The sequence below is a fragment of the Oreochromis aureus genome, linkage group 14 (assembly GCF_013358895.1).
Source record: "Oreochromis aureus strain Israel breed Guangdong linkage group 14, ZZ_aureus, whole genome shotgun sequence".
NCBI lineage: Eukaryota > Metazoa > Chordata > Actinopteri > Cichliformes > Cichlidae > Oreochromis > Oreochromis aureus.
In genome coordinates this window covers 8,345,484-8,372,142 of record NC_052955.1, presented here as the reverse complement: position 1 = coordinate 8,372,142, position 26,659 = coordinate 8,345,484, and the positions used below count along the sequence as shown (strand labels likewise).

General features: G+C 40.1%; 1 protein-coding gene across 3 annotated transcripts in view; it reads left to right on the top strand.

The window, feature by feature from the left end:
• fndc3a (fibronectin type III domain containing 3A) overlaps positions 1-26,659 on the top strand; it is a 47,516-nt gene that overhangs the window by 14,503 nt on the left and 6,354 nt on the right. For 2 of the 3 annotated variants that reach the window (XM_031751281.2, XM_031751280.2), the window contains exons 3-22: positions 4,376-4,451; positions 13,318-13,394; positions 13,505-13,751; positions 13,967-14,257; positions 14,859-14,917; positions 16,070-16,236; positions 16,348-16,407; positions 16,535-16,673; positions 17,077-17,130; positions 17,220-17,344; positions 17,517-17,691; positions 18,610-18,696; positions 22,609-22,747; positions 23,297-23,365; positions 23,489-23,607; positions 24,663-24,768; positions 25,009-25,184; positions 25,328-25,441; positions 25,524-25,673; positions 26,295-26,641. In XM_031751281.2, the coding sequence (XP_031607141.2) occupies positions 4,376-4,451; positions 13,318-13,394; positions 13,505-13,751; positions 13,967-14,257; positions 14,859-14,917; positions 16,070-16,236; positions 16,348-16,407; positions 16,535-16,673; positions 17,077-17,130; positions 17,220-17,344; positions 17,517-17,691; positions 18,610-18,696; positions 22,609-22,747; positions 23,297-23,365; positions 23,489-23,607; positions 24,663-24,768; positions 25,009-25,184; positions 25,328-25,441; positions 25,524-25,673; positions 26,295-26,641 (2,777 nt within the window). Of the gene's footprint in view, positions 1-3,634; positions 3,740-4,375; positions 4,452-13,317; positions 13,395-13,504; positions 13,752-13,966; positions 14,258-14,858; positions 14,918-16,069; positions 16,237-16,347; positions 16,408-16,534; positions 16,674-17,076; positions 17,131-17,219; positions 17,345-17,516; positions 17,692-18,609; positions 18,697-22,608; positions 22,748-23,296; positions 23,366-23,488; positions 23,608-24,662; positions 24,769-25,008; positions 25,185-25,327; positions 25,442-25,523; positions 25,674-26,294; positions 26,642-26,659 lie in introns of those variants that run through there. The other variant, XM_039622623.1, reaches the window with a different exon arrangement.

Here is a 26,659-nt window from a genome sequence, read left to right as displayed (position 1 = left end):
ATGTGGCAGAGGAGGGGATGAGCCACTACATGGTTGAAGCTATTCTCAATGGGTGGGTAATATTTACAGTAGGGCTGCACGATTTTGCATAAAATGAGAATCACGATTTTTTTGCTTAGAATTGAGATCACGATTTTCTTTTCCAGTATAAATATTTATTGCACTTATTAACTGCACATCAACTTCGTAACAGTTGAGACTGAACATAAAAACAATAAATGAACATAAAAACAATACATGTCTCACATTTTGTCGTTGCCGCAAAATGTTGTACTGCTTGTAATTCCGTTTCCACCGTTGCTCGACACTGCGTGTATAGAGCAGGTAGTGCAACATTTGAAAAAATAGTTGCGGGATGGCACTGTGTAGCGTTTGTCTAGGGTGTTGATCATTTTCCTAAATTTTTTCCGTTTTGCACAGTGTTGATGGGAGCCATATCTTTTGCCAGGTGATAAGTGATAGCCTCCGTAATTTCTTTGTGCCTGCGGGAGTTCGACGGGTATGGGGAAGCGCTGTATAAGGTTCCCGTTATTGATGTGGTTGACCGGGACTGATTTTCTCCTGTCACTTTCTTGGCCTTTACAGCTTCGTCATCTCTCACGTGCTCTCTGTTGTTTTTTCCCTGCCAGCTGGCTTCGGTATTACGTGGTATAAGGCTCCGCCCTTGTCATTTGTTGAGCAGGAAGAGTGAGCGCTTGTTTTCATGCAGATTATGTCCCGGATCTAAATGCGGTACAATTGTCATCTTTTTTTTTTTCTTCTTTTTTAAAAAAAATTGTTGTCATTTGGAAATGAGATCGCACATAAGTATGAATTGAGATCGCGATTTTCTAACGATTAATTGTGCAGCCCTAATTTACAGTTGTATTTTTGAATGGCAATACAAAATTTCTGAATTCCCTGCTTATTTACTGAGTAGTACATTATATGGTCAGGCAGATATAGCCCTGCAAAAGCTTCCAAATTTGGTACGCTGATTGGGGCTAAATCGGGATCTTACAGACTTGGACACCCGTAAATGATCAGAAAATAAGGTATTGTATTGTTATTGCTCTGATTTGGGCATCTTCACAGCATCCTTGTACCATATTTTATTTTCATTCAAGATCCCATTTTGAAAAAGCGTCATTGGACCTCTGGTTAACTGCTGAACTGCTTGACCCTGTCATTGCTGTTTGCAGCTATATTTGACAGTAGGATTTTAAGTTAAGCTTTACATCTGAGCTTCCTGGGGATATAAGAGCTATGTTTGTGCATGACACATGGCGCTATCAAAAGAGGAACTTGTCTTATCTGAAAGTGATTTATCTTTTACGGTATCGTCCCCCCCCCCCATTCTGCAAAGTCAGTTTATGCATTAAAAATGTTAGATGTAGTTATTCTCAAAGAAGTAGTAGTAGTAGTAGTAGTAGTAGTAGTAGTAGTAGTAGTTTTTTTTTTTCTGCTCCTTGTATATGTGGCAGGTTCTAAGGTCTCAAAACAAATGCAGCAGATCCATTTGCTTGTTTCACTAATGGCAAGATGATGTTTTCAGTTTTGTTTTATTTTGTTTTAAATTCAGAGGATGATGAAGGATAAATAATTACAGATGAATAAGTAGATTTTGCCTTTTTGCACTGTACTCACTCTCCACTTAGTAAGCAGTTGTCCATAATTATTTTGTGGGGACACACAATGTCTACAAATTGCATGGTTGAATGACTGCAATATTTTAGATTAAAAATTTTTTTTAAAAAAAGGCAAGTGAAATCAAGCTGAAGGTTCACTATTCATATTTCACTTTGTGCTCGAGTCCATAACTGCCTGCAGGAAATGGAAAAAGGATAAAGAAAAAAAATCCATAATTCAAAGAGTGTCAGCATAATGATTATATCCATTTCTTATTAACGTGTGTGCACTGCATAAACTAAAGTTTACTTTGTGTTTCTCTGAAGGTTTTTTTTTTTTTTTTTTTTTTTTTTTTTTTTTTGATTTTTTGATTTTTTACAGTCAGGTTGTGTGATTTTTGTTTTGTGGAAGAGTTTGTTGTACTCTTTCTCCAGCAGTGTCAGTGACGCAGAATATCTGGTAACTTGACATACGCTGATCAAATGATCAGCACTGTCGCTTTAAGGAACGATCCATTTGGAATAAATGAGGACAGATGTTAGTAAAGCAGTGAGTACTTACAAGCTGTGTGCGTTGTGTCATTGTACAAATAATCTCTCGGTTTTGTTTCATTTTTGCTGCTTTCTGGTCTTTAAAGACAGCACAAATGGCACGAGGCTGGAATTGTCACAAATGCAGGAGCTCTGCAGTTGAACTCCTACCACCTCATCTCCGCTCAAATTGATCGGAGTATTAAGAGGATGTACGGCATGTTGCTCTGTGAATGGGAGAGAGAGACAGGGAGAGTATGAGGGGGAGGGAGAGAAGGGAGGGCGAGGGAAAGGGACTGTAGCGTAGTCGTATATGTCAGCCTCAGAAGCTGCGTGGGTCGCTCAGCTCCCTCACGCCATTGTTGTTGTTATGAAAAAGAGAGAACAAAGGACTCCCCATGCTGTGGACCCCTTATACCTTTGCCGGCTCAGCTGTGCCATGATCACACCCTGATGGAATGCTCTTGAAATTAACCATATTAAGGAGCACAGCAGGCGTTAACTGAGCTGGCACGCAGTCAGTCACAGAGTCAAGAAGGAAACTGGAGAGGGAACTGAGGCATCATCTAAAGTCCTCCTTATTTTTGCTCCTGATTTCTTGGGCTCATCTGCCTCCTTTTCCGGAGAGTGGCCACTGCTGATAACGTTTCAATCCCTTCTGTGAAGGTTTGGCGTGGACATCGCTGTGGCTTATTTGTTGAAGGGGTTGCTGTGGATACTGACGGTAGGGAGGCTGCACTGGAGCCAGAGGCGAAAGTGAACAAGCCGCCTGCTGCAGAGAGAGCCGCTGTTTGAGCAGATGCGGCTGAACCACGCTAAGCAAGCATGAGATTTATGAACTACTTTGTGTAAATGCTACGTCCAGTGCAAGAGACCGATCTCCATATCACTGCTCTCCTCGCATCTTGTCAATATCTTCCTGGACTTTATGCAGGAGTTCATGGAAGTGGAGGGTGTTAAAAGAAAACATCCTAGCCAGATGTGTTAGCATCGCAGGTCATGTGATTTCTCATGAGGGTTGGGTGAAATGGTGGAGGGTCTGGTAGACCCTGGAGCATCTTTTCCTTTCTGTGACTGCGTGAACAGAGACGCTTGAATGAGAAAAAGCAATGCGGGCAACAGTAAGTAGCAGTCAAATCTTTTGCAAGCAAAATTTCCTTTGTTTGATTTTTATTGGCTGGCAGTGAATGTCACAGTATTGATTACAACAGTAATTTCCAGTGTAAAATTAAATGGGGGGGGGGGGGAGAAAGGCAATATCCTACAAAGCATGTTTGCTTCAAATCAAAGAGAGTGTAAAACAAACATACACATGCAGCCGTCTCTGAAGTGGCGAGACTTTGATTCACTTAGACCTCCCTTGCCCCTCCCACCACCTCCATCATCTACGCTTGCTGCTGACGCTGCTTGTGTGGGTTTGTATGGACATATGAGGCTCTGTGTGGCAGGCAAAGGACTCTTTCCTCTCCCTGCTGAGCACATGAATGGGAGCAGTGTCAGAGATGGAGGTGCTGATGATTTCAGTGCTTGAAGAGAACCATAGTCAAAGCCCTTTGCTAGAGGAGTGTAGATTCTATGACAGCGACTTCCACAAGAGTGAGGTAACTAGCGCCCACACATAGTGCCAGGCAACAAAAGCCTAGTTGCGCATGTTTCGGACTTTAAGAAGACAAGTTAACGGAATAATCAGTTTGTGATCTTGATGTCTTCATTTTCTAACCTAAGCTAACCTGTTATTTAATTGAAAGGAGAAAAATAATGATTGTTATGAACTTACAATAACACTTTGGATGCAGCTCTTAAAAGAAAAGTTGTATTGCCAGAGACCTGGAAGGTGATTGGAAATGTCTTTACAGATCAAAATGTGCTTTTTAGTTTGTGCTTTCTTGTTTTTTTTTTTTGGTCTTTTGTAAATGACATAAGCAGTGTGACTCATTGTAGGCTACGTAGCTGTGTCTTTTCTTAATCGACCAATTTGTCTTTCCTGTACATTAGATTTAGATGTGGAGAGAAACTGTTTTCCAGTAAATTATATTTTTTTATTGACATATTGATTTTTGTATTTTTTTATGCTTTTTTTTTTCTTTTTTTTTACCATTATGTTTGACTTTCCTGAATTATACCTTCTTTATGCTGGTTTAATTAGTTTAAGTTTTTCATTAAGCATGGCACTTTTGCTGAAATGAGAGTTTGAAACTCATATTTTTCTGTTTATCATCTTGTTTGCTTTCTCACAGGTAATCCTGGTGCAAGTAAACCCAGGTGAGGCCTTTACTATTCGACGAGAGGATGGTCAGTTTCAGTGTATCACAGGTAAGAAGAAGCATTGATCTTTTTAGTCTAAATTTTTATCCGTGTTGTCTAATAAGGCATAACGCTCAGTCTTAACATTTTTTTTTTAACTCACTGGATGTTTTTGACCCATCTTTATTCATTAATGGATAGAGACAATAAAACCTTGTTATTTTCTCAGTTCTCTCAGTTTTTTGCCTTTACATACAATGGCATCCGTTAATCTAATTTTGGAATACAATCTTTTCCCCTGCATTTTAAAAAGAGATAATTAGGCGTGGTGTTTGACTATGTATTTTCTGCATAGATAACACGGCAACAGTATTAGATCAAGGTTTAATTCAAGTTTCATCATCACCTTATACATATGAATACATATAAAATGTTAGAGCTTCAAACTCATTCCTTTGCAGCAGAAATCATCAACAGCTAATGAAAAATAAGGCACCTGCATGACTGATGCTCAACTGAAGAGCCTTTTCTGGCATTTGGTAGAGGAGGCGTGGCAGTCAGATAATCATATTAATCTTCACTCTACAGCACATTTACAAAGAGAAAATGAAAGTTGAAATGTCTGCATAAACTTAGCCTTGGAAAACTAGAGACCTAGAGGGGAGTAGGACAAAGGGAGATTAAGTTGAGCCTAAAGTCAAAGTTGGGCTGGTAAATCTGATCATTCTACTTGTATGTTCGTCATTTAAGTCATGGTGGTTGGTAGTGGTACACTTAACTGCTTCATATCTTAAAGCATGCGTAATGTTTTCCACCGTTACGTATGTAAATGGGGTGGGAAAATGACTGTAGGAGTGGTTGTATTGAATTACAGGGTTGCAGTAGTGTTAATAAAGTGCTTGATGAGTGCGTTTTTTCTCAGGATATGGTAATCTGATTAACACAGATTCTGTTCTTGTCAGTTATTTCCTTTATGTGGAGTCATTCAGCTTGGGTTTTTTTCCCCTTCATTTGCCTTGAAAGAAGAGGGTGTTGGTGAGGATGCAGTGACGTATTTTTACTGAAAAGATATCAGAATGGCAGTCATGTGTCATAGCTCTCAGCTTGCTCAGTGACATAATTGCACTTACAGTTTCAGTTACAACAGAGACTAGTTCGAAGAATGGCATATGACAAGATGTTTTTAAGACAAATATTGTTAAACGTGCTGAAAAGGACAGATTCCTATTCTGTAGTATGATGTACATGTGGGCATGTGAGCATTATTAAAGTGTGTTTTGTTTACTATAATCATTCCATCTGTCTTTAAACATCTCTTTCAACCATACCAAGTGAAGGGGGACAGAACCACCAGTTTTTCCTTCCTTTTCAAAAAGTCTCCTAAACTTTATTTCTGGAGTTAATAAGAGGCTTCAGCAGTCTGAGACTGTTGAATCAAATGGGTATCTTCCAAAGGTACTGTGGTTTAAGTATGAAATTCTTTATTTTCTTCTTCTGGACACTGTTTTCCTTGTCAATTTGGCAGCAAAATGGTAACATGAAGAGTTAGATGCCTACTGAAAACTACAGTTAGTTTGGAAGGTATTCATTTGACTTGTCAAACTCAGACTGCTGAACACTCCTATTACGTTCGCTGAACTATAGAAGAGAGCTTTTCTTTGATCAAAGCCTTCAGACTTTGTCCCTCATCACTTGAATTACACATAAGGAAGAGATCTGTGACCATTGTAAACAGGAGCAGTGATTAAAGCAAGCAAAACCGGTTTTGTGCACTCATACGATCACATGTACTGTTTTTAGAAGACTTAAAAATGAGTGAGCCTATTGTTTAACAAGCACAACAAACTAACAAAAAAGATGTTAACAAAATGTGCATTATTTATACGAATCCAGCGTGAGAAATGCTTGATTACGCTCAGTTAATATGTAATTTTGTTCTCTTTATATTCTTCTCCCTCATCTCATTAAAAATCCATTGTCCTGATGAATGGTGCATCTGTAATCTATATATCATAATGTAAAAGAAAAATATGGCGTGATTACAGTGTTTAGTAGAGGACTTGGGGCAAAAGATGTTTGAGTAAGATGTGTTACTCATTCTTATTTATCCTGATGGCAGTCATTTCCTTTTCCACAATTGTTGGTGATTGCGCTGGCTTTGTGACAGCAACAATGAAGTCTAGCCCTAACGTGTTGCTGACAGTGTGAAGGAGGGGTAAAAAAAGTGCCAGCGTAGTTGTAGGAGGGAACGTTGTGGTACCATAATTATAAATGATAAATTGTAGTTGCCTGGAGAAAACATTGATCTGAAAATGATTTGCTTTGTTTATGGCTTGGTACACGGGACATCCTGCCCTGTATTGACATTTCCTCGAGCTCATAGCCACTCTTGTTTTCTCTCTCTCTCAAATTGTGAATTTGATATGATAAGGAAAAAGATGTTAACATGGTGTGATTAATTTCTGATGCCCCTTTGTGACCCCATTAAAGGCATTCAGCATTCTAGGATACATTTAATGATTTCCGTATAGACTGCCGTTTACTGTCTCACTGTGTCTGGGTCTTTTGTCTATACCACGTGGCATATAGAAATAACTATGAGATGACATGCCCCAGGGATCTATAGTTAAATGACAAAGGAGTTATAGAAAGTGATACTGCCCAGCCAGGAAGCCATAATACAGTGTGCTCACAGCAGGGGCTCTTCTCCCTACTCCTCTCTTCTGAGTTCTCACACCAGTCCCCCATTATGAGCTGAGTAAACCTTCCTAATAGGGAGCAAGCATGCATAGTTTTTCCATCAGAGGAGAAACAAGGAGCTGAGAGGTGCCACATAGATCAGTGTGACTGCTACTAACTGGCCTGTCACAGGGTGCACTCATCTCTCTGTGACGTGAATAGAGGGATGACTCACCGCTTGCAGTGCAAGGAGGGAGGAAGAAGAGAGTGTGTGTGTGTGTGTGTGTGTGTGTGCGTGTGTCTGTTTGTGCTTGCAGGCATGCATGCATGCATGTATGTGCTGGTTGATTGGGTTGTTTTTTGTTTTGTTTTTTCCCCCTCCCTTGTTTGTTCAGAACAACCCATACAACACAACAATATCTCTGTTCACTTAAGTGTTTAATGTGCATGTGTATGCTTCCATCTTTAACCCTGGTGTGTATGATGGTATCACAAAGCCAAAATGATCTGGCTTACGCACTTTTTTTTTTTTTTTGCTTTATACGACATCATTTTGTGTATTCATATATTCACATATTTTTAGCAGCTTAATGTGCACAATTTCTGTGTGTTAGGGCATGGCAGGCAGGTCAGTAGGAACACAGAGTCTTGTTAAATGTCGTTTATAGACGGCATTTGCCTTTTTGCTAAGTTGGAGGCTGGACCTGAGATGAGAGAATCTAATTGGAGTGGCCATTTACTGTGCTTGTGTCGGATAACTTTCTTGCCACAATGAGAGTGGACATGCCCTCACAGTTTCAGCCCAGCACTCCCTAATTTGGCTTTCTCTTTACCTACTTCTAGATGCCAAATCTAGATGCCAAATCTAGAAGTAGATGAAGAAAGCTGCATCACTGGATGCAGTCGCTACAGATCACTGGAATCTGTAGCCACCTGATAAGCTTGGTGACAGATGAGGCAAGTCAGCTTCAGGACCACTAAGTTGGTTAGATCCACTTCTTTATGTGACATAGCCTTGCGGTGAATCACCATCACTTTGGATGATTCAGTCGGTGGTTTATGGCATAAAGCTCTGTCTAGTTCTACAGGGCTTATTGAACCTGATAGTGATTTGCCATTTTTCACAAAAAATCAGTCATTTTGGTATTGTGACAGGAAGCTAAAAATAGTGTGCACAGACCTTCATGTTACTATGTGCAGACACGCACCTTACTCAGTTTGATTATTCAGTCCTTCTGCTTACGTGTCCCTTAGCTCTGCTGAGGCTGTCTCACAGCTATGAAACACTTCACTTCATTTCATTTCTGATGATCTGCAGGTGTCTTTAGTATGTCTTTTTCCCTATTGAAGAAAGTTAATCTATCATATGCTGTGCCTTAAACTGTCTACACTGTCTATTATGGTGTAGTCCGTTTTGAGACTGTTTTGATGACAATTTACTTTCAAGAAGTTCTACAAAAAATATTTCCTTTGATTTGAGTTTTTGAGATTGAGTTGATTTGATCCACTTCACTTGCAGTATCATCAACTTGAATTTTTTGAGCTTGTTAGTGCATGCTAACCTTCAGAAAAACTCAGTTTCAGATAGGCTACCCTAGTAAACTGTATGTATGTAACCCATCACATTTTGTCCCCCCAACAGCAGGAAAAAAAAAACATTCAAGGAGAATTTCAAATATGGATTACACTCTTTCTGTCCCCACTCAATTTCCCACCACCTCTTTAGGTGTAATTTATACTTCAGTGAAAATCTATATGGAGTCTATGATGTAATCTACACTAGTGTCTGATGCTGTTGCTGACATTTAAACTGGTGTGCTTGCATTTAGGCAGTTTGTCTCTTCAAATTAAAGCATTCTCCTCCAGTCTACCTGAAAAAATGGTGGCAGAAGAAGTGGCCGCTGGAATTGTTTAGAATGAAACAATAGTAATGAATGAACCAATCGTAATTGGCGCAGGTAATGTGTAGTCAATTTTCTAGGTAGATACACTTGAGGATGTAGTATAGGTAAATGGTTTAAGTTTTTGGGGTTATAGCATAGAAGTATAAATCCCACATTACTCAGTCTTCGACTGAGTAGCTGAGGCCATCATGAAGCGGTTGCTGGTGGCACAGGCTACCAGCAACCAGTGGTCAGCCTATTATTTTAACTGGGAATAAACAGAAATTTGGATGGGCTCTTATAATCGCATCATTTAAAATTAAAACCCATGTGAACAGCTGTAGTTGAACTTCTTTTCACCCACAACACCTTCTCCCAAACCACAGCCATCACATATGGTTTACAGGATTGGGCTGCAAACATCAAACACATTAGCACTCTTTTTATGCTCATCACCTCCCCCACCTAACTCCAAGGACATGTACACAAACATGTGCATGCAGACAGTTCATTCACAGCTTCTGCAGTGAGTAGCTCCAAGAATGACTGAGCTTGTGAGTCATTCTCCCACTGCTGCGCTGATACCAAGGGAAAGGGAAAAGGGGTAAAGAGGATATGATTGTGGGGGGGTGAACTTAACCCCCCACCCCTGTTTAGGCAGGGGTGGAATGTCCATAGCAACAAGATGGTTGCATGTCTCTTAAGCTGTTTTTGTGTTTGTGAAATCATATCAGACATCATAACTTTATGTCAGGAAACTGTTTTTAAAGTGGAATCTTTATTTCCTGAACATAGCCAGATAATTCATTATTTACAAAAAAGTGCCCCCTGTAGTCATGGCCCCTCTTTTGCTCTGGTTTAGTCTGGCTTACAGCAGCATAAGCCTCTGATGTTCTGTAATAAGCACAAGCATGAAGGTTACTGACTCCCTCCCTTCCTGTAAACGTCATTCATACCGGTGGGGGCTGCAAGAACCACACGGATGCCTTAACATTTTTAGGATATTCAGAATAACTTCACAAATACCCAAGAAAATGTCTATTTTTATTAAAATGTTCAATTGTTTACGGCTTCCTCATGCAAGTTCTGGTTTGCAGAGTTCCCTCTCCTTTTTTTTCTCCTCCTCTATCTCGATAGATTCGTAATGGTTGGATGCTAGCAGGCATATTTTGGATTAGCACAGTGTCTGAGGATGGGTGTACACATGCAGGCTTTGTAATCTGATAATAAAATGTTGCGCTTGTTCCAAATTACTGCCTTCTTAATTTGATGAAAGATATTTCCCGCCTAAAAGAAAAATGCCATGTCATGCAAAAAAAGGGAACCATTTGCCACAGTGTCACCACTAAAAATTCAGGTTATGGTTTTAAGTTCTAATTATTACTTTTTGGGATTATTGACAGTTCAGTACTTGTTCCTTTTCCCTTGCTTGGGTGTAATTATTATCCACTGTCAGTAAGTGTGCTTGCATTCCCTTGCCTACCCTAACTCTCCTCTTTATTTGCTGATAGAGACAATTTATTAGCTCTAATTAATAATCAAGCCCACTCCATCTTTATAGGCCCACAGTTCATCATGTTGCCAGTGAGAGCTCATTGAAAGCGCCCATATGAAAATACTCACTATTGTTCCCTCTGAATGCTTTCCTGGATTTTTACACTTGTCTCTTAACCCAGACAAGACTCTATGTAGCTTATCTGCTTCTTTGTAGTCTTCAAATGTAATTGAGGGTTCATGTATACACAAAATTTGCTTGCTACAATACAAGCAAACTTTATAATATATTATTTCAACACCACGTCTGCCAAGTTTTGTAGTTTTGCAGCATGCACGTGAAGTTCCGCTTGACTGTTTTTGTTATTGAGCTCCATTTTAAGACAAGAGGAAACAGGTGGGTGCTCAAAGTGGCCTCAGCTCATTTTTGTGTATGTGAACATGTATGCGGCCTTTTGAAAACTCTTTAACTCCTAGAGGAATACTGATACTTTTTTTTTTTTTTTCTTAATGAGTTTTTCTTTTTACTGTGGCAACTTCCTCTGGAAGGCTGGCACTCCATGGCCACGTCAGCACAACCAGTGCTTTGGTTGACTCAAGGGGAGGAGGGGGATGGGGATGTGGCCTTTTTTTTTTTTTTTTTTTTTTTTTTTTTTTTTTTTTTTTACATAATCTGATCTCTGTCAGCACTCGTGCGTCAGTTTGATGTAAAAAGAGTGGGTGTCTCCCCCCATTTTCCACTCTGCTTCTCACATTGTGGTCTCCTATCCTGCCTCTCTTACCTTGTACTTTCTAGCCCATACACTCCAAGTTGGTAGACACAAAGCTTTTCATTCTGTGTGAACAACGTATAGCATGCTAATGAGATTAATCAGATTTCCTGTTCCTCAGCATCAGAGGCACTAACTAGAATTGCTTTAGGCAGTTTGTTAGGCAGATGCGCTGCTTAGTACTGGGTGGCATAACGGATTTTTCTTAAAAGTGAGTAGAGTTCACAATGCATCCCTTGAACTCCTACTCAAATTATATTGTTAATCTAAAAATCTATGATGGCTGAGCCAGTGTGACTGGCTTCATTCAAACAAAGTCTCCTCATGTTACCTGAATTTTTATGCCTTGCACAGCCTGTGTTCTTAGGCAGGGAAATGACTCACTGCCTGTTTGCCCTTTTGACTTCAGTATAAAAGGCCTATCTTCTGTTTGTCTTATTCAAGAAAGTTTATTAGCAGGGAGCAGGTGCCCTGCAAAATCATGGGCTTACGTAGTTGGGTCTCCTGGAGGCTACTGTTGATGCATTTAGTCTTGGCTCGGTACACTGGGTCAGTGGGGTAAAATTCTTTGTAACCCTTGTAAAGCACATAATACCAGAAAGCGGATGTGAGTATGATGCAATTCTAAGCTGTCGTACTACTTTTCTTTGTAAACTGATACAAACGCCTCATGATCAGCTATAGATTAAAGTTAACCTCTCTGTCTACCCATATGGACATTTACCTTCTCTTATCATGTATTCATGATTTTTCTCCCCTCTCCCATTTCTCCCACAGCCTGTAGAATAATATACAAACACAGAAATGATCACATTTATTTCCTTTCCTGATAGCAACAGCAAAATCACCAAAGCTGTGCAACATTCACACACAGATTGACCTACACAGATAAAGACTGCTGTGTCAGCTTCGATGGTGCAGCATTACTTTTCTCACAAAACAAAGTTGCTATACTGCCTCTCAAACATTGCCCGCCTCTGTGTTGAGCTGCTGATTACAGCTGTGAACTCTGGACCTGTTATTCTGTGTTGAGTTTCTGTTTACACTTAACTAAATGCTACTGCAGTCTAAAGCAACAACCTCACAGTTACTGTAATTTGGTGCCGAATGTATTAACGACAATGCTTCTGTTATTTGGACGTAATAGTGGTGGAAATTTCCAAAACAGGTAGCTGGCAAACTGGCAGCTGTTCCTATTTGTGCTCGTGCTTGCTGTTAATCTTCCTTGAGACCTGGAGGCTGGACTTAGTGCTGAAGAAAGGCGGTGCTAAGTGTTAGTGGGAGTGTGGCAGGCTATAGTCCTAAACATGTTAGAATTAGAATAGCTTTCGCCTCTTATTACTCTTTTGACAAAATGAGTGAAAATGCTTAATCAAGCAATCTCTTTTGCTCTCCTCCATGACATATGGCATTGGGGGGTTTTGTCTTTGGTCTGTAAGAAGAGAAATGTGTGAATGTGCAAGCTTGGCTGAGAGGTCTCTTTCTTTCTCCAAGGCTTTTTGCTGAGCTGTCTCTTCTCTGAGCTGAGCTAAGCCGTTGAACTGCCCCCCACAACAGAGCAGGAAACTTTGTTCCTCAGCACTTTTGGAAAGTGGTTTTCTTGCATTTGCCAGGAATTTAAAAAATGCATTTTGGGCCTTTTTACTCATAGGTATTAAGAAAATACTTACTGAAAATGCAACTGGTTTAGAAAGACAAATCATATATGGGGATATTCCTCCTACAGAGGTCTACAAAGCAGCTTTAGTTAAAACTGCCTGTGCTTTCGAATTGTAAGCAGCTGAATGTGAGAAGTTTTTCTGTCAACTTAGATTTAAGTAAAAGTGTGTTTATTATTTCTATAGAAGTTTTAAGGTAAATGGCCACATTGTTGACTTTATTAATTGCGTGCAGTCTTCTGTAAGTAAAGCCCTGACCCTTCAGTTAAAAAATGAAAATTTGTGGCTCTGGCTTAGTTTTGGATCATTCATTCATTGCTGTGTGGCATGTCAGAAATGTGGTTCTGGTTTGCCATAGCTGTTGGGTTTGTATTAAACTTAAGCCCCGTGTATAACAGTGTTCATCCTGAGGGAAGGTGTTTGATCTTGTTCCTTCCTGCCTTCTTCGTAGGTCCTGCTCAGGTTCCCATGATGTCTCCAAATGGTTCAGTGCCTCCAATCTATGTGCCTCCTGGATACATTTCACAGGTAGCCATTCATGCGCTATTTCCATCCCAGTGTTTCTGATTGGCATCTTATCATTGTGAGAGTAGCTTTGATATCTGCTTTCAATGCTATTGTTTTTTTTTCCCCCTTAGATCATAGAAGAGAATGGAGTGCGGCGGGTTCTGGTTTTACCTCAGCAACCAGAGTTCCACCCAGGGGGGCACTCCCCTCTCCACCATCCTCCTCCTCCACCCCATGCCCACCTGCCTGCCTTCATCCCACACCCTGCCATGATGCCCCCTCCACATCACCTGTATACAGGCATGGCAGGGGGCGTGGGCGACATGAGCTCCCAGTACATCTCGCAGTACCATCCAGCTCATATTTACCCGGAGCAGGGTGAGTTGGAGTCAGGAGTCCCTGGATATACTGTTATACTTGTTGTGTTTTTTCTTTTGTATTTGTTCTCAGCACTTTATTTGGATGGGCTGTTTACACACTCAGGGCATGAGTCAAGTCTTACTCTTTTAGTTGCCTAATCTAAGAGAATTACTTCACTATCATCATGTGCATTTGCATGTCCATCTTATAAGAATAATGCGTTTGTGCCACAGTCTCTACAGATTCTCACTCCCAACATGGACGTCCGTCGTTGGTTCACAGAGATGACAGAACTAGCAAAACACATGAACGTCTGCAGAAGAAACTGAAGGAGCGTCAAGGAGGAGGGCAGGTGAAGGACAGCCCTCCCTCGTCACCACAGAAATCCTGCAACAGTCCCCCAACGGTGGACATTCATAACGGTATTGGAGGGAAAGGGCTGGAGACAGAACAGGGGCAACTTAGGCACACAGTGTCCTCTCCTGACAAGCAGACAGGCAAGCGAAAAATTGGAGAGTCAGCAGGTAAGAGTATTAAAGGGTGGAGGTTTATCATGGGTTTTGGTTTTGGGTTTTAGCATGGTATTTGGGGAAACTAATAGCTGGGCAAAGGTGATACTATTTAATCAGTTACGTTTTAATGTGGAGGAAGAATAGTTTCACATTGTGACCTCATGGAGATTGCTACAATCTAGAAACAATCCACTACTAATAATGAAGCATTTAAAAAATCGTTACAATATTTTTTTCAAGATCCAGTTGGAGAATTATTTTCACAGCTTAGAAATATCTGAATTCCTCACTTGATAGTTTTCTTTAAGTCTTTAAAGCTTAAGGGTAGTGAAGTAACAGAAGGTTGATCTGTAATCATGAATTTAAAAGAAGTTTGACATTTTCAGAGTGATTTTAGTTGTACTGACACATCCTGTTTGTTCAGCATGTAAAAACAGTGACTATTATTAAAGTATTTTAATAAATTGATAAACTTTCCAAGAAGTAGGCATGCATTCATAAGTGATTTGATAATTCAGCATAAAAAACACAAGAAATAATGAAGCTACTTATTGCTTATTAAAATGCAAACACATTATTTATCATTATTTACTTTTTTCTCTTCTTTCCTCAGTACTTGACAAGGAGGCGCAGGCCCTACAAGCGCTCTTGAGCACCATCAATAAACCAGTGGTTGGTGTTTACTTCTTTCTTTTTTTTAATCTAATTAATGCAGTTTGCATGATTTTATGTGATTCAGTTAACAAAAAATGAAACTGTAATGATGCTACTATGTTGCATCATTAAACATTCTATTAACAACCTCGATGAATTCTTACTTAGCATCTTACTAATGGAGTCAGACCTGCTGACTAGCATCCATGTGGGGATTTTTATTCCCAAATGTGCCGCAGCATTTATACAAGTACTGAAAGGTTTGGATTTGCTCTGGGTTAAACACATTTTTCCCCTGGCTCTCACATTGTTAGGTTAATACATGAGAAAACCATTTGTTTTGCACCAAAATACATGATTAAATGTTATAGTTGCAAAATTATCTGATTGAAATATTCATACTAGATACATTTTTTTTATCCTTTAAAATTGCTATTTTAAAATGGTGTTGGGTTCTCAGCTGTCCAGCAGCTTTGTAGATAAATGAAGACGAGAATGGCTGTTCAATAGCAGCTGGGTGAGAATTAGTAGAACTGCAAATAGAATTTGCTTGACCTTATAAGATAAGATTTGTCACCGTTGGTACGGTCTGAGCTCCTTGTAAAAGTAGCGAAAACAACTCAGTTGGAAATATGATAGATAAAGTTAACAGAATACTGGGGAAGTTCAGCTCTTTGCTGCCATACTGGTCCGTTACTCAACAGAGAGTCAAACTGCGGGAAGGAAAAGGACTGAGGTGGGCCCCCAGGGCAGAGGGGAGGAGGTACAGACTTGACCTGATTGAGTTCTTCCACATATGAATCCCCCCCTGCAGAGTAGCTCAACCTATTTTTAAATCTTCTCCAAACAGAATGGAAAAAAATCTTAGGGTTGCACAACACATCCCTGCCAAAAGCTGAAAACCTTTTTCCCAATGCACTGTCAGCTTGCATATTTTGATCCCACACTCTTTTCCATTACCAAGCAATATGTTTGTTTTGGAAAATACAAGAATAAGAAATGCTTATGTTTTTAAGACTTCTAAGCAGGGCTGTTTACCAGCCATAACCAGTTTTGGTCCTGAGTTTTAAGGGTTGTAGGAAATTATTAATTTGACAGTATTTTAAGAGTCTGCAGATTCTCTGAAGAAGGAATAACTTGATACTCATCCAATGTACTTTCTTGTGATAGGTGTCAGACATCGAGGCCAGAGGAGCAACAGTGAGCTGGAGTGCGCCCACAAAGCCAGAAAGTGAGAATGACAGCAAGGAGGATGACCCCAGCTTCTCAGAGCCTCTCTGCTATGAGGTCTCCATCTCAATTAGTGGTAAAGATGGGAAGTACCAGAGCATGTACTGGTGAGTATAAGAAACATCCACAAGTTTTAACATCAGTTGTCACGACAAATTAAGCATAGACTATGTCCTTATCAAACTCTAAAGGTGTTTTTTCATTTTCCTTTAATGCAGTGGGGAAGAACTAAGTGCAACTTTAGAACAACTTCGGCCAGCAACAGACTATCATGTCAGGTTGGTGCAACACTCCACCACCTCTTATTTCAAATCCAGATGTAGTACTCCTAGGAATAATGTATAAACATGTTGTTGTTGTTGTTGTTGTTTTTTTTTTAAATTTGTTTGTTTGTCCCCCCCCCAGGGTCCAGGCGATGTGTAACTGTTTACAGGGAAACCCATCAGAGGCCGTGAGCTTCACCACTTTAAGCTGTGAGCCAGATCCTCCCAATCCTCCCAAGAAGATCAGTGGGACCAAGAATTCTCTTTTACTTCAGTGGAAGGTAAACGAAATTGATTGACTGATGAAGCCACAGTTTTAAAGCTGGACAGTAAGAAGCAGCAAGAATGTATGAGATTTAAAAAAAAAAAAAAAATTATATTGATAATATTGAAACTATGATTTCGTTTGACTCAGGAATGATAGTAGGTGATAGTAATAAACGATGCACACATATTTGCCCCTTGAGGCAGAATAATGACTAAAAGTTAAGATCCCCACACTTTCTATGATTACCTGATAATTATAATTATAATTACCTTCCCTTCACATTTGTTACTGAGCCCACATCAGTGTTGTACCACTTCTGTGTTTTCATTCAAACTGTTCAATGGTGAGGATTAATGCTAATGGTTGCACAGACTACTAGTTAGTTGGGATATTAAAAACCTGTTTTATATCTACAGGCTCCATGTGACAATGGTTCCAAAATTCAAAACTACATACTCCAGTGGGATGAGGTAATTTTTTTTTTTTATCTCCAAAGGTTTGACATTTGTTTTCAACTAGTATTCCAGTTCCTTAAGTTCAACACTTTGTTCTCTAAAAGGGGAAGGGCACTGGTGTTTATGAGCAGTGCTTCTATGGACCTCAGAAGCAGCACAAAGTAACCAAGCTTTCTCCGGCTTCACAATACTCTTTCCGCCTTGCAGCCAAAAATGACATGGGTACAAGGTAGGTGCATTAACGTCCTATTATCTCCTGAATGGCACCCTCCCTGTTGTCTGTTATTATATTACTGTTTCTTCCATCCACTGTCTTCATCTGTTTGTGTGTCTCTCACTGTGTTTCTTCTGTCTCTCTCTCCCATTCTTTCCCATCCACCATCTCTCTCTGCCCTCCCCAGCGAGTTCAGTGAAGTGGTGGACCTGTTCACCTCATGCAGTGTGCCATTGCCACCCTTCCCTCCAGAGCTGGAGATGGCGGGGGTGACCTGGCTGTGTCTGAAGTGGCAGAGGCCTGCTAGCTCTCCAAAGGAGGATGACATCTGTTATACTTTGGAAATGGAGGAGGAAGGCTCGGTATGTCTCCTGCGTAAACCTAAAATCATCTGATCATGTGAGATTGTAGCTCATATATGACACAGCAGTATCTACAGTCACTGTTTTCTGTAAAATATTATGTTTTTCCCATCCACGTGAAGTGCCTCCTGTTAATGCACACAGGCATCTCTTAGACTGCTGTGTTTCCAGTTGTGTTGCCATCTTGAGTTTTTGAAAGAGTATAAAATATGTACATTTTCCACATTTTGCTGTGCTTAGACTTACCTTAATTCTTTGTCCATTGTGTCCTACTTCTGTTGGCGTTCCTAGGATTTGTTTTGTGCCTAATTGAAGTAAATTAATATTCAACAGATGCAACAGTCTGTATTTAGGTCGCACAGTTGATGATGTCAGAGTTGAAAACTAAGCAATGAGGTCAAGAAAACTAAGCAATGAGGTCAAAAAAACATGCCCATAGACTTGCAAGAAAGGGTTGACTCAATCCACAGATGTAGGAAAGGATACAAGAAAATTTCAGCAGTGTTAAGTGCTCGAGAGTAGGTAGTCTCCATTGAAGGTAGTTTCTCGTGCCTTTTAAAATTAATGGTAAGTCCATCCTTAATCCTTAATCTCAAGAGTCACAGCTACTGGTTAAAGGTTTAAAGAAAAATTGGAGCAAGAGGGCTTGGTAAGACGGGTAACACAGAAGCCAATTGATTTTTATTTTCATTTTAATTTTATTTTGGCTGGGTTAAAAATTTGACATATTTGTAGCTTTGTTGCTTTTGCCTGCCCCTCAAAACGTAGTAGGTGACGCGAACCAGACGAAAGCTTCCTTATCCCCTGCAGCTATTGCTCCTGCAGACCACTTTGCTTTTTGTGCTACAGTGGTTGTCTTGAAAGCCATCGCTCACCTGGTTGTTTTCCTCCTCCCTTTGTCATTTGTCTTTGTCTCAGGCATATGGCTTCCAAAAAAACTATGATGGTGAGGAACTCTCCTTCACCGTTAGGAATCTCCACAGGAGCACCAAGTACAGGTTTAGGGTAAGGGAACCCAAAGACTTACTTTGGTCCTTTTGGTTGTACTTTAATTTGAAATAAATGAAATCATATATTTTAAATGAAAATATTAAATGACTGCAGATCATGAATGTAGACTTTTATATATATATATATATATATATATATATATATATATATATATATATATATATTTTTTTTTTTTTTTTTTAAAAAGCTTCAATATTTGATATGTTGGCTTGGGAATTATTTGCTTATTATTGTTATTATTATTATTGAGTGTCCCAATGATTTTGAAAACAATGTTGTTGAGTGTGTATGGAGAGGAGCAGCTTTTAGGCGGGGAAGTTGCTGAGTTCAATGTTGACCCTGTGAGTCATCTGTTTTGCAAGATTCTGCTAGCAAAGCGGTGGGCAGCTGACAACATCAACAGGAAGAGCCAATGAGAAGCTAGTTGAGCAAAGTGTTTGAGCCACACAAGTTTTTTTTGGCCGGCAGTAATGTTAGAACCTTTGGACAAATAGTTGCCCGTGTCTTCTTCCCGTTATATTTTTCTCTTTCACACACTCCCACATTCCCAGTCTTTCCCAGTCTCCCCTACATTATTAGTCTCCTATTTAATTTTTGAATGTTTACTAAAGAATTTTGAGCTCAGAAAATGGGCAAAGAATAATAATTGGTTGAAAGTAAACTGAAGATGTGGCCTCTGCTTGAGATGTATGATCCATATCTGTATATAAAATAGTGTGTGTTCAATAAATCTGTAAGATTAGCTTTTCTAAATATTTGTAACGTGTTAGACGTCTTAAATGAGTTTTGTCTAAAACACAGTTCCATATCCTGTAAACATTTTTCTTTGAGTATTGATTACAGCAATTTGTAAATGTTCTAAACAAAAACGCTGTTTAGCCCTGTTTGAGTAGGCCTGACAGATATAGAGCCCACTTTTAAGAAGTTTACTGTGCCCTGTTAAACTAAACATTCCTCAGAGATGGCATCACCTCAGCTGTGACGTCAGTGAGTTCTTAGATTGAATCCATCTTTAAAAATATCATTTTTGCCCAGCAATTCCTTCACCGCAGACATCTCAGACGTTCAGACATATAAACACCTGCCCAATTTCCCCAAACCACCTTTGTGGTTGTTTCTACTACAGTGGTTGTCCTCAGAAGGAAGTGGTGGGTTTCTGGCTTTGGTGCTACAGACAGCAATACTGATTGACAGCAAATATAGAAGACGTTCTTTTAATTCAGGTGAACTGCTTTTGTGGTATTTCCTTTTTTTAAAAAAAACGTTTATTACACAAGTTCCTCCATACGACTGTATTTAACAAGTGTGTCATATTCAGTTTAGCTAAGTAGCTGTACTCCTAATCTGCAGTTGCACTAGATCACAGGTGTTCAGTGTGTCTCCCCTCTCATAATAACTGTTCTTTTCCTGCAGCAACTGACAGTAACAGGTGCTATTTTTCTGCCCTGTGTTTCAAGAGCAAGAAATCCAATTAATTTATAGACTGGTAATGGAATTTATAAGCTTTACTCACATGGCCATACAAATCCACACCACAGCATTGCTAAACATGAAACTGTCAGAAAAGTATCACGTAAACAAACCGCCATATGGCTAAATGATAGAAATATTTATTAGTCATCTCCAGTGTTGGGTAAGTTACTTTAAATTAGTAACTTAGTTACATTACTAGTTACTTCTCTAAAAAAGTAACTCAGTTACTTCAAGTTACTCGTTACTTTCAAAGTAACTAGTTACTAGGGAAAGTAACTTTGGTTTTACTCAGAATTCTCTTGTTAATGTGTTGCTTCCGTAACTGGATACCCAGCCAGATTGCCAGTCTTCTAGCTTGCTTACTTGCCACAAGTGCACTGTGCCACCTACCAACAGAAAGGAAAAAATAATGTGCACATTTCCACGAGAGAAATCACGCCTGGACCGTCGCTGACCGCCGCCATGATTCCAGCCTGCTTTTTACATCCAACACAAAAACTGCAGTCGTGGTGCTTTTGATTGTACTCAGAACTTGGAAATTCTGCCTTCTGAATAGGAAGATGTAGGTAACACCAGACTGCAGATGAGCTGCATACAGGGCTGGACTGGGACAAAAAAATCGTCCCGGGCATTTTGACTAGAGACCGCCCACCATTATAGGAAAAATCATAAAGCCTTTGAATGAAAATAAACACTGTTGTGACAGTGATGTACACTGTTCTGATGGTATATATGTATCAATCTATCAATCGTTTGTTGTAAGACTCAGATAATTATTTTTTTAAAAACGAGACATTTTAAATGAGAATAATAAAGAAAACTATTTCCTTGTCCCCCCTTTCCTGTTAATGCCCTACCTGGCCCCTGGCATCACTTTGCTAGATCCGCCCCTGCACAGTTACCAGCTGTCAGCTACGTGAAAAGGATCCTGGTGTTATTTGTGCTCAGAAACAGTTCATAACTTCCTTCAACTCATTCATGTCACCTAAAAGGTAAACCTGTTTCTACATCACCTGTTCAGCTCTGATGATTCAGTAAGGACATCTCCTGGTTTCATCTTCATGTTTCCCTCTCACCAGATAACCAAACTGATATCATGACCAGCAGCTTTACAGCTGTGGCTCCAGCAAACATCAGCTGATACTAGAAATTAATATTAAATAAATTCTAACAACAGCTGATCAAGCTTAAACGTGCTGCTGTTGTTTAACGCGACATCCGCTGGTTTCCTCTTTCTGGCGCAAAGTGGGCGATAAATAAACAAGAGAGAAAAGCCGATCAGCTGATCATTGATCAGTTTCGTGATTGAAGTAGAAACAGGAGAGGAGAGAAGAAGAGAAGAAGAGGCAGCTGTGCAGCTTCAGCTTTGTGTCTTTTCATTGTAGCTGAAGTCCGGGACAAACTGTGTTCCTTTTCACCTCAGTACGAAACGCGTAATATTTTCTCTGAATACCAGACGATTCTGTTTTTACGGGATGGTTGGCAACTCTAATAATTAACCGTATGAACCAAATAAAGTTCAACATCAGTAACATAGCACCCACCCAGCTGTATAGAAACTCCGTCATGCTAGCTAGCACGATACGAAAATGTCAGCATACCGAAAATAAACTCCACCTAAACTTGGTTTATATCTGACTCAGACAGACTGCAGGTCATAACTTCTTACCTGAAGTTCAGTTCACCTGACACGCGGACCGGGCGGCCGCTTCGGGTCTCTCCTCTTGCCTCCTTTTTCCTCCTTCATCCACCTGCTGGCTTCCACCACTTGCTAATGTTATTGAATCTGTGGAAGCTCCGCGATATCCACCACACGAAGTAACGAGTAACGAGCCTATCTAAATCCCAGTAACGAGTAACGCGTTCCTGGTTTTGGCATAATAACTAGTTACCGTGCTCGTTACCACAATAATAACGTAGTTACTGTAACGCGTTACTTAATAACGCGTTAGTCCCAACACTGGTCATCTCAAGAAATCCTCACTCCCTCATTTCCAATTTTCCAGATGCACATTGCGAAGGCAGGCTATGCGCTGTGCAGGTTTGTTTGGTACAATACGTGGATGAACGCTGCCCAGCGTGCTCACAGAGATTTCGATATTATAGCAGAAGCGACACAGAAATGCAAATCCCAATAAAGCTTATTGTCTCATTTCATGATTGACTCTTGAATTGACAAAAATAAAACCTGTTTAGACACAACAAGATCTGCAAAGTCTCTTTCACTCTTTCATAATGTGCTATTTGCCTGAGGCCATTTTAGTTGCAGGCATACTGTTTACTTTGTCTCATGGATCTGGTTGGTGGTTATTATCAGGGGAAAATAATGATCTTTATACACTTGGTCTCATTTACTACCTAGGGGAAAAAATAATTAATTTCCTGATAGGAGTTTATTATTTATTTATTTGTGCATTTCTGCACCTCCTCCAGGTGGCAGCATACAACTCAGAGGGCAAGAGCAACCCTAGCCAGGTGGTTGAGTTCATCACAAAACCAGATATACCTGGCTGTCCCTTCAAGCCTGTCATCAGAGGAAGAGTCCTGCCCAACAGCTTCAAAATGGCCTGGGGTAAGTTTTCTACTAGTTGCCCTTTTGACTTATTAAAACCTTTCACTCTTCATGTAGTTGACAGCCTGGCAAGTCCAGTTTGCAAGTTCATTTTTCTGACTGAGCTCTGTCTGGACTTATGTGACGGATGACATCCCAAGCTGTCTGTACTATAGATGATTGACAATTCTCTTCTCTTCAGACATAAGCATGAATCCTTCATACACACACCTCACTGGACAAACACATCCATCACCGCTGTACGTGTCTGTGCTTCCAGATTTCAAAATGGCATTAAAAAAACATGTCTGCAGTTGTGAAGATATTTTCAAATGTTTCTGTGCATCAAAATGAGTTTCAGGAAAAAAAACAAGGCAACATCCTTGGCCAATCATGCTTTATCTGAGATTATTCTAATGCCGAAATCACAAATCAAATTTCGTAGTTTCATAGCACACTTTCAAAATGAATTAATATATTTCAAGTGGATAAGTAGTCAAACATTTTGGGGACATAATGTTTTATATAGAAAAATAATTATTTTAATTATGTGCTTGTGTTAAAATTTAGAACCCCCTAAAGATGATGGTGGCTCAGAAATCACTAAGTATGTTGTGGAGCTGTCGGAAGGCACAAGTGGTAAGTTCCTCATGGTGACAGTAATAATTTTTAAATTTATGATTTCATTTATTGAAATAATTTTAGTATAATTAAAATGGTGTGTGTGCGCATGTGCGTGTGTGTTTGCTTTTTTCCACTTAGGCTCACCGTGGGGGCAGGTGTACTCAGGGCCAGCTCTGGAACATGTGTGTGAGGGCTTGAAGCCCGGCTGCTCCTACCAGACGCGAGTTTACTGCATGAGCGAGGGGGGGCAGAGCCCGGTGAGTCATTCAACGTCAGTACACGTGTGCACATGGTTGCGCACATAGCCTTGTGTTTCACCACAGGAATTCAGAGTTTGATGCATCAGTTACATATTTATTTGATTGCAGGGAGAAAAGGGAGGATAAGATATATCTGTTGTTTTTGGGGCGTTTTTTGTTTTGTTTTGCTTTTTTTTGTTTTTGTTTTTTAAATGATATGCATACACATGGACTGAGATTACCGTTAGAAACATTAGAAAATGTAGCAGACATTTATTTATCTTATCTAAACGTTGTTGAGTTAAATAAGCCGAATCACACTAGGTGTTAGCCCCTTTTCCTGTTGTTGTTCTTCTTACTGTTATTATTATTATAATTATTATTATTATTTTGGTTATGAATGATGCATTTCTGAGCTGTTATTCAAAGTGTTGTGAGTAAGCAGGCAGTGATGATTTGATTAATTTGACACAAATCATTCTAGATATGTAATCTGTTTATGGCAAGTTTTAATAGGAAATTGTCATTCAGTCAGTTGCTTATGTTGGATATTAGACTATGCTTCCTGGTGTGTAAGTACAAGACAAAGCCTGCTAATCGATTAACCCTCCCTGCATGTGTCAGAGGATGTTTTTCTTAATTAGTTCAGTTCACAGACGCTCTTCATTAATTTCTTCATCAGCTGTTTGTGCATGCATTTATTCAAGATGGAGCTGGTAAAGAAACATGAGTCATGGTGGCGAGTTCCTGCTTTTTGGTGCAGCGCAATGTGACATAACACTCACATGGGTTTTTTTTTCTTTTCTTTTGTCACAGAATTTGAGTGTATAATTCACTTGTGAGACAGTCTGTCTAACTTTACCCATAAAGACAGTGCATTTTTCTGTATGCTCATGTCCTTTGATCGATGCGTTCACATTCGTCTCCTCTTCGGACTGCTGTAGCCTGAGTCGGTCTGATAAGCCGGTGAAAATGACAATCTGTGTCCTGTGTGTTTTGTAAGAGGAGAGAGTCAGAGTGTGAAATTGTTATTTTCTGTGGGTCTTAATTGGTGTGTTGTCTTTACTTGCAAGCTGTCAGAGACCCTGCAGGTCCAGACTCCCGCAGTGCCCCCGGGGCAATGCCAGCCCCCTCGGTTGGTGGGCAAGCCCAAAGCCAGGGAGGTGCAACTGCGCTGGGGTGAGTCATTCCTCTCCAACTTAGATGTGTGTGGGATGTATCTCTGGCTTCTGTTGATGCATTTATTTGTCTGGTGAACAAACCTCAGAGCACTAATCTTTGATTGTACAGTTGCTATTATTTTGCTGTTTGTACATTTTAGCTTTGTTTATACACTGTTATTTTTCTTGGACAGTGCTTTTTTTTTTCCTCCCAAAGTGTATTGATTTTTATAAATACTTGTTTGCACAAATTTCCTAGGTGTTCCTCAGGCAGACGGAGGAAGCCCGGTCTCTTGCTACATTATAGAAATGAGCGGGCCACAGTCTGAGGAAAGCAAAGAGGTTTACCAGGGTCCGGAGCTGGACTGCTCTGTAGGAGGGTTAATGCCTGGCAAAACCTATAGTTTCCGGCTCAAGGCAGCAAACAAGGCTGGGGTGAGAGACTATTAATACTGAATAACACTGGAAGGGATTTCATTATTTTTCCCAATGTGCTTTGAATTTGTAAATACATTTTAAAAGTGTAATCTGGAAATTTCTGGTTGTATAAACTAGTTTTGTTCTTTTCATGTGAAAAGTTTGGCCCTCTTTCGGAGCGCTTTGAGGTTACGACTGGCCCCGGGGCCCCTGAGCAGTGCAAAGCTCCCTCCACCACATGCAAGTCCTCCAGCTGTGTTGTTGTGAGCTGGGAGGTAAGACTGGCTGCCCCAACTAATGTGTTCAAAATTGAGTGCCGCATGCATCATCCTCATTCATTTCTTGTTTGGGATCTAGGCCCCTCCTTGTAATGGAGCTCCGGTGACAGAGTTTCGTCTGGAGTGGGGAGCAGCTGAGGGTAGCATGCAGATTTGTTATAGTGGTCCAGGCCTCAGTCATGAAATGAAAGGCCTACTGCCTGCAACCAACTACTTCTGCCGGGTGCAAGTGAGTGCTTTATTATTTACGATTTTATTTCTTGATTTCTAGGCTTTTTTCCCCCTTTTTTTCAGTCTTCACCATGGTTAAAATAAAAGTCTAAAGCAGAATTATACATCATCTTTCACTATATAAAGACTATTATGCTATCTTATGACCTTATTTCAGTGTGATATATTCTCTGAGAATCTCATAATAATCCGAAGGACTCCCAGTAAAATGAATAATTTTAACTTTAATTTAATTTGAGAACATAAAACTCACTAGGCCAGCAGAGTAGGAAATAACTGAAACAGTTCTGCATCAGTTCTCTGATCCTTTGAGACTGCTGGAGTGGAAGAGTTGTTTTTATGTTTTTGTTTTTTTTTAATGTCAGTACTCGTAATCATTTCTGCAGCGTTACTAAATGTCATCATTTGAGGTTTTCTCTAATTTTGGGGATGTTATCATTTGGATAGTTGTTTGGTGCATTTAATTTTTAGCATGTTCTTGACTGAAGAGTAAAATTGTTTACATTTACATTGGAACTCCATCTTGTGGTCAAACGTAAATGCTGCACAGGTGTTCTTCCACACCACAAGTGGTACTTGATATCAACTTCTTGGGCTCAATCTTGTTTCTTATTAACAGGCTGTGAACGTGGCTGGTGTGGGTCCCTTCAGCGAGGCAGTGTTTTGCCTGACGCCCTGCACTGTGCCTGCTGCTGTCAGCAACATATACGTGCTCAAAGAGTCTGAGCTGCGAAGTTACGATACTCCAGTGGATGCGGATGAAGATGAGGAAGAGGAGGAGAGTGAGTCCCAGCCACAGCCGGTCTACTCTCCGTCCACCTGCCTGGGTATTTGCTGGGACCCTCCGTGCGATCACGGCTCTGAGATCACTTCCTACCTGATTGACATCGGAGAGCGACAACCTATTGTTGTTGGTCCGGTCACCAAACACGTCATCCAAAATTTACAGCCTGACACCAGCTACAGGTTGGTGCAAGTCTTAAA